At 41.2% G+C, this 13,229-nt stretch overlaps 1 protein-coding gene across 2 annotated transcripts in view; it reads left to right on the forward strand.

Moving 5' to 3' along the window:
- Positions 1–13,229, forward strand: part of TCERG1L (transcription elongation regulator 1 like) — a 160,046-nt gene that overhangs the window by 101,644 nt on the left and 45,173 nt on the right. For both annotated transcript variants that reach the window (XM_080403427.1, XM_080403428.1), the window contains exon 13: positions 1–13,229. This exon is cut by the window's right edge and continues 45,173 nt beyond it. In XM_080403427.1, coding sequence (XP_080259553.1) covers positions 1–157 — 157 coding nt within the window. In that variant the 3' untranslated portion in view covers positions 158–13,229.

Below are 13,229 nucleotides of genomic sequence, written 5' to 3' on the forward strand. Positions count from 1 at the left end.
AACAACATTTAAAGAATTTGCAGAGAAATATGGAAGAGATCAGCGGTTTCGGCTTGTTCAGAAGAAGAAGGACCAAGAGCATTTTTTCAATCAGTTCATACTTATCCTTAAAAAGAGGGACAAAGAAAACAGGATAAGACTACGGAAAATGAGATAAAACCTCCTGAAACTGGCAATAAATACAAAAGTCCATGCTGTGACTGCAGTAAGAAATTAAAATGAAGGCTAAAAGCATTCGGGGTTAAACTTGCAACAGCTTGACGAGGAAGTGAATATCCCTGAGAAAAACTTTCTCTAAACAGTTTATTGAACATGTACTGAATTTGTGAAGGCTGTTCTGCAGGAATCTGAAAGGTATTTTGTTCTCAAAGAATTAATGTTTCATATTGAAGCTCTCTTTTGTACAACATTCAGAGTTTGATGCATTTCTAATTGCCATGATATGTCAATCCCGTAATTGTTTTAATTATGCAAATTACTTGTAATATACACAAATTATGAATCCAATGCAGATTTATAATTAAGCAGAAGCAGATGCCATCCATAACAATCTCAAGATATTTTCATCATTTAGGGGAATTATCTAAAGCAATCTTTTGGCAACTTTATGCTTTAACATAAAGTGTTTAGAGGTACGGTGGTATGCAGGAATTAATTACCCGGTGTTCATACGTCTCTGTCCAGTTCTCTGAGTAGTAGTAATAAGATATTAATTGTTAATCTTAGTGAAGAGTGTGGAAATCTTGGCATATGTTCCATAGGAAAACTAAGTTTCAGAACTAGCTTTCTACTTACCATGAGTCGTGCTGTCAGGCACACAGGCGATAGCAACACTTCTCCATCAAGGTTCCTAAAAGAAGTTATTTTGTAAAACCATCACAATATGATTTGAATTATGTTACTGTATGTGAAAAGTCTGCATGAGATTTTTCTCATCATATTTGTATGAATAAATATTTAACTTTTTTAATTAATAAATATTTTAAGCCAATTTTCAGGGGGGTTTAAGTTTCTAAACTTTCTGAAATATTGGATAAAATAATGCAGGTTGTGTGGTTTTTACTTGAGAAAGAAAAAATCAGAGAGTTCCAACTGCTCTTGATTTGTATGGAAATTCCACTAAAATCAGTTGGAGTTCTGAGCACATTTGGAGCAAAACAGGCACTCTGACTGCGAAGGTAGGATATCGTGGCTAGAGTAAATCAGCACAGCTCTGCTGAACATCAGTATATCCCCTTCTTTATGCTGCAGGAAAGAGACACTCTCCTCTGTGATCATAATAATTTTCTCAGTTGACCTAATTTTTAAGTTAATAGATTTATAGATTTCTATTTGCTAGGAGTGATGTTGACATTTTCTCCAACAAATGGTAATTGTTCTTTAGATGTGTGCTGTATATTTTTTATAATCAAGGAAATAAAGGGTATTTTCTAATCCTTTGGAAAAATGAACTCAGAATAATTCAAAGAAGAGTACTTAACATAAGATGTGTTTCAGAAAGCATGTAGAGTTGCAAGTTTCTACAGGAAAAAAATTGTCATTTATTTCTGTGAGAGCAGGACCTGTCCCCAAGTTGCTGTTGGTGTGAGTGAGAGGCATGTTGCTGTGTCGGCATTATCACGTTAAACAGATGCTGCCAGTTTTTCCTCACCTTTGCAAGTGAGGGTGATACTTCAGGACTGAGCGAGCTGGAGTGCAAATTGGTCAAGGACATTTGAATTTACATGGCTTTTGCAAGACTTCTGGTAGCCACTCACAACTTGATCTAACAATTATTTTTACATCACTGGAAGAGCCCAGTGTGTTGCAGGAATCCTGCATGAATTATGCAGAGACAAATGCTGTTCGCTTGTAAGCATGGTAGGGCTAGGCAGCAGTGACCCAGAAAAAAGGCATAGGTCTTTCAGTAGACATGAAGGCAGACTTCACACTGGTTTTCATAAGGTTTTGCAATTTTCCGTGTTAAAAAAAAAAAAAAAAAAAAAAAAAAAAGATACAGAAAACTGATGAGATCTGGCTTTTATGACTGAGAGCTTTTCTGTTTCAGTGGTTTGTACCCTTGCTGTTGTTTTCTGATTTAAATGTATGTGCGTATCTAGACCCTATACTGCCATCCCCTATTTCAAATATAAATAAAATGGGGTATTAATATTTTGGGGATTCTCCTTGATTTTAGCATTTCCTTACAATGTCATAAATCCCTGTCACAATGCAAGTGTGATGGCAAGTGAATAATCTCTTTGATTTTCTTGGGAAATTCTGCAAAACACAAGAAGTGGTCAGCGCTGGTGGTGATCCGTATTTGTTAGAAAGCCTCCAAGTTTGGCTCTGTTTTCTTCTGTTTAAAATGGAAGAATATTAAAATTAACACAACTGGCCTTGTGATGCAACAGAAGGAAATGTGTATATGAAGGCATATTATAGTGCAAAATGCTGATAGTTGATGAAATGAAATACCTTCAGAGAAGTGCTTCAAGTTTGTGGAAGCATATGATCTCATCCCAAAATAGTATTTTTATAACCTATTCATTTCACAGTACCCTTAACACATCCTAGTCTCATTGCAGGTGCCTCGAATTAAAACATTCTGTTCTCTTCTTACTGGTATTTAAGAAAAATGGTTTTGTTGGGAGTGACTGCTTTTTGTTGCTCATCAGGAGTCTCCTCAGATGATGGCAGAGCCCATCCACCACATTACCTTCTCCTCTGCTTATATAGAAATAGAATATTTCTTTGCCGAGCTGAAATAGAAACATGGATAACAATAAGAAGCACCAAAATATTTGTAGGTTTTACCTTAAATACCCGAGCACCTTGTTAGGGATGGGTATTTATTCCGTTTGCCTATGGGTGGTAGTGGAGACTGTTCTCCTCTTCTGGGTTTGATTCCTTCCCCGCCTGGTGAGTGGATGCAGCAGGGCTGGTCCTGGGGTGGGTGCAACTGAGACACCTCTGTGCTGATGGGGATGCATTGCTGCCGAAAGCGTGAGCACCTGTTCTCGGAGCCAGGGCTTGAAAAATCAAACAGCTTTTGTGTATCCTGTATATAATGCAAAAACTCCATGAAGTCGAGGGGAACCCCTTTATTTATTTATATACCACTTTTTCCAAAATACACCCTTTAGCATTGTGAATATAAATGAATTAGTATTCATGTCTAATATGTCAAAGAAAGACCTTCTGTCACAACTTTTTAGTACAGTCTGAGATGAATATAGGTGCTTTTTGCTTTACCACATTATCCTTTGGATTGGTATAGTATATAGGACATAATAGCCCTTCATATTCTAGTTGTGATTATTATTGTTTATAATACTGTTTTAATAAAATACAACTGCTGTACAATCAGGAAGGCCTTGAAGGTTGCAGATGCCTTTGATGGGTCCAAAAGCTTGGCTCCAGGTTTGCCCATTTGTCCTGCAGATGGTCAGATGAGGCTGGTTTTGTTGACGTTAGAGATGAGGTTGGTCTGCCCTCCAGGCATTGAAAACCAAGGCTATTCCTAATGCCAAATTCAACAAATCTGAAGAGAAAAAGGAGGCCTGGTGTTTGTTTTGGTCGTGTTTTGTCAAGGAGGACCTGCGTGGTGTGACCCAGGAGGTGGAGGAGCACACTGCACCATTTCATTATGTCAAGGCAGTAACTTCGTGGCTGCTGTGGAAGTTGCACAAGAATGATGGCCACAAATGTGTGACCGTTACACATTAACAGCACTTAGTGGGTGCAGGAAGTCCTCGCTGTGTAAGTCAAGAGATGGATCACCTATGGAGTCATACATAATACCCCAGCGTGACTGCAGAGTGCTGCCTGTGTGTTGGGTGCGGCTTTGGAGGCAGCATCCGTCCACACAGCTCACTTACAAAGCACACACACACAGCTTTGAGCTTCTTCAGGAAACTTTGAAAAACTGCTAGGCTCCATTAAATGGTCAGAAGCAGTTATTTTTCTCAGGAAATATAGTTTTTCCAGAATTAGTTATTTCTTTTCTGCACTATATCTAAATTTTCATAGGCTGGGATGCACGCTTCAGAGTGTCTTGGCCAAGGTACAGTAAGGACAGGCAAACGGGCCAGCCTGCTATAGCATCATCGGCATGACCACATCAAAAATAGTTTTGAATAGAGCCCACCTGTGCAAGGTGATGTGGCCACAGCTGGACCAGGGGAGTGCAGCCCCCATCACTAGAGGACACCAAGGAGAAGAGGAATTGCTCACATAAGGGAAGACTTAAAAAAAACAAGAAACCCAAACCAAAAGCCTGACTTTGGCCAGTGCAGTAAGTCTGGAAAGGGACATCATTATTCCGCATGATCATGCTATGAGGGGAGAGCACAGCAGGAGAGGATGTTTACCAAACGTGAACAACCGCACAAGAACAAGATGATTTTCATGAGTTAGGAGTTAATTTTCAAGACTCTCTTTTTACCATCTAAAATGGGGGCACTCTTCCTTTTATCTAGGTCACCAAGAGGAAAATCTAATTAATCCTGAGTTGAGTAATCACTGATATTTTTTCTGAAGTGGTTTCAAGAGAGTAGCACTCTGGGTAGATTGAGACTAGGTTGTTCAAGTTATTGTTACAAATTTTGTTCATTTTCAGTTCTCCAGGAATCCTGTGTTTCCTAATACCCGTTACACTAAAATGAGTGTAATCCATCTTTTAATTTCTGGGCTCAACAGGATCACCTGGCATGAATGAATTAACAAGGGGGTTTAATTTATCCCCAGTCACTTTCCCAGTGCAGGGGTGGGAGACTCTTGGGGGTCATGCTTCCTCCAACCCTGGTCTATTTACAATAGCCTGGTCACTTAGGAGTCCCTCTACCAAGGATTCTCCAACTCATGCGTGGGGATTTTTTTACTCCAGTAGCAAGAAACATTCAAACTAATCACTCGGCCTTTCACATCTATGTGCATCTGTTGTCGGACAGGAGGTAGGCACCGAGCCTGATCCCAAGGAGGCTGACGCTGACCTGTGCCCAGTTCTCAGCTTGTGTGCTCAGGTGGGTCCAGCCTGCCCCGGTCACAGCCCCAGCTAGGGGTCACTGGGGCCAGGGCTGGGCAGGAGGATATGGCCTGGGGTTTCTGGTGTGGTTCTGCTGCAGCTGTTTCTCCTGAGCCTCTGATGAGCAGTGACGGTCTGGCTGTTGAAGGTAGAAAAAGGTCAAAGTATACCGGATTTCTGAAAATGAAAAAAAAAAAAAAAGAAAAAAAAGGGTGGTGGTGGGTGTTTGAGAGGTTTTCATCTTTTTTTTTTTTTTTTTTTTTGGTAAAGTGGGAAACAAAAATTCTGAATGACCTTGAGTGGTCCTAAAGGAGCCAATAAAACTGTGTGACAGCATCAAATTTGCTATTTCTACAGAGGGGGGAAATGGAAAAATAACTAAAACAGAATCTCCAACAAGATTTTTAATAACTATAGTCTTTCTTTGTCATAAGAGGAAGAAGACTTTTGCTGTGTTTTAAAGTACTAAGAAAATGAAATGGAATCAGCAGCGGAGTCCAAGCCTGCTGTAGCACCAAGGGACAGAACTAAAAATGAGTTTGAGAATGCAGGCAGCAAAAACGAACCGACACACCTTCAGAAAGAAGCTGCTAGCGCTGATGAAGCTTTTAGCATATTGGATTTCTTAGGACCAGAAAATCCTTTATCAAAATGAAAAGATTTTGATCCTATAGCATTTGTTCAACACCGCTGTATTTCAGTAAACCGGATCCTGGTCTGCTTTGTTGAAAGAATTATAGAAATTAAACTTGGAATATTTGGGTGGGAAAAAAAACCCAAAAAGACCACCACCTTGTTCCTCTAAGCTATTCCCTGTGTCTAGCGGCCCGAGCTGTGTATAATCCCTCCTGACAGGTGTTGGGCTATTTTGGTTCTCCAAACGTGCAGAAACGAGGATCTGAGAGATCCCCGGGTAATTCATTCCCCAGTCTAACTGCTCTTGGCAGGAAAGGTTTTCCCCTTCCAATGTGAACTTCTCTTGCTTTAATTTAAGTCCATTGTGGCTTGACCCACATGGACATGGAAAGTGATGTATACACTTTTTATATGTATTTTATGTATTTTATATATTTATATTTTTATTTATTTATGTACTACTTATTATAAGCAGACTTCCAGTACCTAAAGGGGCCGGCAAGAAGCTGGAGAGGGGCTTTGTAGGTGGGCACGTGGTGACAGGCCAAGGGGGAATGGCCTTAAGCTGGGAGAGGGGAGATGCAGATGAGCTGTGAGGCAGAAATTGTTCCCCGTGAGGGCGGCGAGGCGCTGGCCCAGGCTGCCCAGAGCAGCTGTGGGTGCCCCATCCCTGGCAGTGCTCAAGGCCAGGCTGGATGGGGCTGGGGGCAGCCTGGGCTGGGGGAGGGGGCCCTGCCCACAGCAGCGGGGGTGGGACTGGGTGATTGTTAAGGTCCTTTCCAACCTGAACATTCTGATTGTTGGATTTTGCCTGGAAATTTATATATTTGAAACAATTGGGTTTTTTGTCTGAGCAATACCCAGTCTTGGCATGGGACAAGGAATCAGGGTAGATCATGCCGTGGAGCTGCTCTCACCCCTGCCCAGCTGCATGTGCTGGACAAGCACAACACCTGCTGTCTGCTCACATGACCATGTTTATCTAGGTAATTGCTTCCTTGCTCCTCGTTGGGGTCTCCTGTTGCTCTGTCTCTTCCTTTGGGTGCTCCAGGATTTCATGTCTGTGATGGACTTGGTTTTCTTTTGCTCGGGTAAGTGACTTGGGGGTTTCAGATATCTGCGCTTCCTCAATTTTCAAGTTAGAAAAAAAATATTACAAAGTATGTAATGGTTTTCAGTTTAACCAACAGTATAGAGAGAAGAGCCCTGAATACTCAAAAACAAACAAACAAACAAAAACAAACCAAAAAACCAACCTGGAACAGGACATGTATATCAGATTTATTTATAAGTTGGTTGGGACATTGGGAAACTGCTTCAGGAAAAAGAATGAATTTAAGCTGACCACAGGGTACATATCCAGATGGAGCTCTGTTTTTGCTTCCCCTGTGAACAAGGTGCTAAAAATTAAGGAAGCTGTAATTCAAAACTAAGTTGAGGTGGAATGGACTGCTAAAGGCTCCAGCTTGTTGCATATTAGCTTTACATGCTGATAAAATGCTAATAATCACTTAGCTTGAGTAATGCTTTTTCAAGAGTAATTTGTTTGTATACATCTTTAGTGGGATTATATTTGGCTAAAAATAAATAGGAGGAGAAAACAAAGGTGATAATCTTACGGGTTTTTTTCTTTAGGAAAAATGAAAAAAAACATGGCAAATAAATTCTGAACAACATGGGCAATGTGAAAATATGCAAAAGACTGTTGATAGTTTTTTATGAATTTTGGCTTTTTTTTTTTTTTTTTTCTCTGCTTCCTGGCCTTCTAACAAGGCTACAGACTTTTGGGTAGACGTTTAGTTGTTCAGCAGCAGTTACAGTAATTTTGTTTCCCTTTCTTAAGTAGTTGGTGGCTCTGTTTTGTTTTAAACTTAGTTCTTCCTATTTTGATTTCCTCACTTGGGTTTACTTTGGTAAATATTACTTTCATGCCATTCCTCTGGGAAAACGTTTTTATATTGCTGTGATTATTGTTGGGAGAGCTAATCTCTAGCATAAATGAAGAGAAGTCAAAGAAATGAAAACAAATGATGGCAATGTTCCCAAGAGACTACAAATTTACTTTTCTAGATTCACAGCAAGATGCTTTGGGTTTGCTTCTGTGAGCAATTTAACTTGATTTATCCTTCCAACCATCAATGAAATATCTATATATTGTATTTCCTCAGCAGTGGCTGTGACATCCAGAATTGTTGCCTCTCCACATGCTTTTCATAATGAATACACTTCTGGCAAGTTTGCTTGTATCGGAGCTGCATCGTATCCAGACAGTTTTTCATGGTTTTCTTCCATTTACTTGTCTTGAAGTTGCTATATTTGATAATGTCTTCACACCAGGAAGGAAAACAGGGTAGTGACTACAAATGCAGAAAAAAATGCTTCCTCTTGGAAAGGGGACCAATTTTTGCACATTGCTACAGAGAGAAAGATCTGAACCTGATTTAGAGTATTTAGCTTTTGAAGAGTTTGTGAAAAGTTACCTTGAGATAGTAAACTGGGTACTCCTGTTTACCTGTAAATGGTCTATCCCTGACTAAATGCTTTCTAGTTTGTCAAAACTGCTTTAAATTGAACTTTTTTCCTCAAGCATCCTATACTGGGTGGGGGAGGCAGGGGGAGGATATTAATGCAAAACTCTGCAGATGTCTATCTGTAGTTTTGGTGTGTGTTAATGTGGTTTCTCAAGAAATGAGGTAAAATATGTAGCAGTATAAATGAAATAGGTGGGTGTATGAAAATATGTTAGGAACCCACCTTTCAAGTGTCAGCACATGGGACACTGCAGTTGCTGGCTTGGCTGAATGTACATGACATTGATAACAGTAGGTTTAAATTTTCTAAGCATCCAAATTTCCTAATAACTAACTGATAACCTTAAATTAATGCATAGATAAAGGGGTTTGTTGAAGTTCCTGCTGACATCAGCAAAGACAGGCTTCACCTCTTGGATCACGAATGCTTAAATTTGGAAAATAGCAAAGAGAGCAGGGACTTTGGTCTACACTTCTCTGCTCTTCCCTTTGCTCCTACATCCCTGCAGAGGCGCCTGATGCCTTCCCAGACTTTAGTCCTTTCATGATGACAGTATTATTTTTTATCTTATTTCCAGTCCAAATGCAAACATAGAAAACATGTTACAATTGTTCTTTCCCTCCTTTTGTGGTCATTTGCCTAATGTATTGATAGAAAGTTCCCCTACCCTTCCATCAGCCACCCAGAGTAAGACAGATTTCTTCCTGCCTCTCAGGTTAGGCACTCATTCTGCAATTGTCTCTCAGCTTTAATTTGTACCTACGACATTTATTATTTATGGAGTTTTTTTCAGTGGTCATAGCAAAACATGATCATTAGATGCAGTTACCATACAGATATAAGGCAAATGCAAGTCTTTCATGTTTCTGCTTGATGATTGCCTTTGTTCTAGAGTCATGAAATCATTTAGGGTGGAAAAGACCTTTGAGATCATCAAGTCCAACCATTAACCTGGCACTGCTAGGCCCACCGCTAACCCATGTCCCTAAGTGCCACATCCACACCTCTCTTAAATACCCGCCGGGATGGTGACCCCACTGCTTCCCTGGGCAGCCTGATTTGATGCTTGGCAACCCTTTGGGTGAAGAAATTTTTCCTAATATCCAACCTAATTTTAGCATAAATTAATCCCTAGGTACCTGTTCTCACATTTCTTATTGTTAAGCATTTCCCATTGCTACTCATCCTACCTGCCGGGTGATTAAACGGTTTCTGCTGTTTCAAGCCTCCTAAGTTTGAGTCAGATCCATCAGCACATCGGTGGTGAACACACGGTGGAGGTCATGTGAAGCCTTGAAGCCGATGCCGTGCAGCCCCAGAGTTTTTCCTGCAGCAGGATTGTGTTTGCCTGCAAATTGCCAAAAAGTCAGCGCTCTGCCCCGCTTCAGTGGTGGCGCTGCGAGCGGCTCCTCTCCGTTTGTATTTCAGCCTCCTTCAGCCTGTTGTGTTTCCTGGTGTTTCTCCCCATCAAAGATGTTTGGACTCTGATCTTATCAGAGATGTTTGTATTTGCTTACAACTCATTTCTGATCCATTGTAGTTCTATACCCAGGTGTTCAGCAGGGTTTATCTTTGGGGAGGAAAATGAAGGAATTTTTCTGTTTTTTTAAAACTAGTTATAGCTGTTCCTGTCATCTTCATGGAAGACCACAGCATATTCCCCTTTTCTTCTTTTTCTAATTTTATATCTGAATAGTTTGTCAGTATTTAACTCTGAAAATAATTTTCAAAATATATATCACAATGTCTTCTGTAGCTGATATTTTTGGAGCTACCTTCTGATAGAAAAAAAGGTACAGCTTGCTTTGCCCGTTCATCCTTTTATTATTATTATTTGCAGGCTCTGAAAACTCCTACTTCTCTGAGAGCTTGTTATTTATCTAGAGATAAAAAAAGCCTGTCCTTGTAAATTCTTTTCTTGCATGAAAGTGAAATTTCAGGCACCTTTTCAATTGAGTTTAAGGGTTTCTAGTTTTACTCTGCATACGATTTGCTGTGCTATAAGGACTAGTCTATATTCTTCTAAATTATTTTTTCCACATTTGTCTGTTGGTAACTATTTTTCTTTAGCCATCATTGACTTTGAACCAAACCACTTGGGGATTAACCAATCAAAATCCTTTGGGTTTTTTTCCTTATATACAACCAGCTCCTTTGTGCAATTCCCAGCTTTTGTAAAACATGTTCTTAACATAGCATCACCTTTTGTTAGTAATTTTTATATTATATATCCAGCTACAGCAGCTGTCCAGTCAAATCCTCTACCTTGTGGCTTTCATGGCAATGTGGTGAGGTTTAAATTCCAATATTGTCCTTCTTGATGCGAGAACCTCCACTGCCTCTTCCTCAAACTTCTGCAGCATCTCCTCCTCAAATATATGAAACAAAAGAAAACCACTTCCAGGGGTGCTTGTTAGAACCTATGTTCTTTACCACCTTCCCCCAACTTTGGGAGCAGCATCAACTCCTGCTGATACTAAATCAAGCCTTATCTGCCCAAAAAGCAGCTGGGCAACTTGACAAGGAGAGACGAGTGTTAGGAAATCCCGGGCAGCCCAGCACCGTGCCGGAGCGCAGCGGTCTGGAAGGCGAGCTGCAAGCATTGCGTTGCCGTGTTCTTAGATCAGGCTGTACCTGATGAAACAAGATGTCTTTTAAATATATTTCTCCTTTTCTTACTTTGAAGGGAAAAGCTTTTCCCTGGCATCGCAGGGAAGCAGTGTTCCTGCTTGGAACAAGCACTGCATGAAAAACAGGAATATATTTAACTTTTGAAAGCATTTTTAATGAAGACCTCCTGCATCTGAAAAGGCTGTGATTTTAGGCACGGTAGGCTAAGAATTTCCAGCCCTGTGTTTTGTTTGTATTAAAAATAATTTTCCATAAGCTGTGATATTTTTCCTCCTCAAAGAATAAGATATTGATTTAATAATTCAAATGTAGTCAACTGGAGGTTGATATGTCTAACCTGCATAGATCTTCTTGCAAATTGCAACAGTATATTTTTATTTTCAAACAAAAGCTGCTAATATTTTCTCAAGAGTATTCAGAGTAGCTGTAGTGTTACAAAGTGGGGAAAATCCTCTTCCCTGCAGCAGCTGATCATGCTTTTCAGAGTGAGGAGTGTGCTCAGAGTGGGGCGGCAGGACCAAAGAGACTGAAGGGGCAGAGCCAAGAGTTGTCCGTGGCTAAAGGAAATGTATTGGGATGTTTTGCCTGGGAATGTCACAAAATAGCAAAAATAGAAACTTTAGAAGCGCCCGAGCAATGCTAATGAGCTGGATTTGGCGGTACAACGTGTGACGTTTCTTCTTTCCACTCTGCTGCCGTTTAATACTTATAATCCTAAAGGAGATTAAAGGCATTTAATTCATTCATAAGTTTTTGTAAGTGGCCTAAGGTGGAATTCAGGCCTTAATTAAAATGTATTATTTACAGACCACTGGAGAGCTCTCTCTTCTCTTCTGTTTCCTCATTTAATACCTTCTAGAGGGAGTATCTGTTTGATTTCAGTCCTGGTCCCGCTCGGTCCCAAGCAGCAGCACAGCATGTGATGCTGCCACGCACACCGCAGCTAAAACCAGTGAGAAGTGGTGATGGGCAGTAACCAGGAGGAAGGCACCTCTGTTCTTGAATTATGTGAGACCGTTTGCTGGAGGGGAGCAGTGCTGAACTGGTGTTACTGCGTTAAGGAAGGGACACTCAGTGCTGGTGGCCATCCAGGCTGTGTCTGCAGCCCAGGAAATCCCTCCTGCCCACCACCTCCAGCAAACAGCCTTTATGGGCAGGATGACTTGCTCTGAGAGGTCCCTTCTGTCCTCCTTGGACCATGGAGAAGCCAAAAGGTAGATTGGCTACCTGAACTGCTTCTGTTAGATTTATTTTTTTTTTTTTGAGTGTATTACTGCATCTGAAACCTGGCCATCCCTTCATCCCCACACTGAGAAGCCATAGAGGGGTGTTGTGGTTTAACCCCAGCCGGCAACCCAGCCCCACGCAGCCGCTCGCTCACTGCCCCTCACCCAGAGGGATGGGGAGGAGGATCAGAAAGGAATGTAAAACTCAAGGGTTGAGATAAGAACCATTTAATAGGTAAAGCAAAAGCCGTGCACACAAGCAAAGCAAAGCAGGGAATTCATCCCCCACTGCCCACGGGCAGGTGGGGGGTCGTCCATCCCCAGGGCAGCCGGGCTCCATCACACCTAACAGCTACTCAGGAAGACAAACGCCACAATGCCAAATGTCCCCCCCTTCCTTCTTCTTGCCCCAGTTTATACACTCAGCATGATGCCATATGGTATGGAATGTCCCTTTGGCCAGTTGGGGTCACCTGTCTTGGCTGTGTCCCCTCCCAGCTTCCCGTGCCCCTCCAGCCCTCCCGCTGGCAGGGCCCAGGAAACCGAAAAGTCCTTGATTTAGTATAAACATCACCCAGCAACAACTAACATCAGTGTGCTATCAATGTTGCTCTCACATCAGAGCCAAAACACAGCACTCTACTTGCCACCAAGAACAAAACCAACTCCATCCCAGCTGAAACCAGGACAACGGGGAAAAATAATCCTGAAAAAATATATTCCCGAGTTGGTTTTCTTTGTGTTTAATTAACTTGAAGTGAGTAGTGGGGGTAGTTATTGCTTGTCATCTGCAGCACCTATCTCCTGGGACAGGGTCCTGTCTTATGAGAGATCCTTATAGTCTTTAATTCTTGCAAGTTATAAGTTCTTCTCTTTTCTGTATCAGAAAAGTCATGAGTTTAATGGATATTTGGCCTCCTTACAGAAATGATTAAATAATTTTCATTATTTCTCATTCTGCAAGACCAAATATATAATCACCTGGTAACTGCAAACACGCACAGCTGAATACAGCACACATAAAAGAGATGATGTAGTCAGTCTGTATTTATCCTAGAGATTTATTTTGGAGACCATACCCCTCAGGCTGTCTGCATGCTTCATGCTGAGTAGGGGGACAGCCCAAAAGCAGCCTTGAAAGCCTTTATTTGACATCAGGGGGCAATGGTGGGGCTGGCACTTCTGCTTCTTTGGGTTGC

Source organism: Falco punctatus (genome assembly GCF_963210335.1).
Source record: "Falco punctatus genome assembly, chromosome: 9".
Taxonomy (NCBI): domain Eukaryota; kingdom Metazoa; phylum Chordata; class Aves; order Falconiformes; family Falconidae; genus Falco; species Falco punctatus.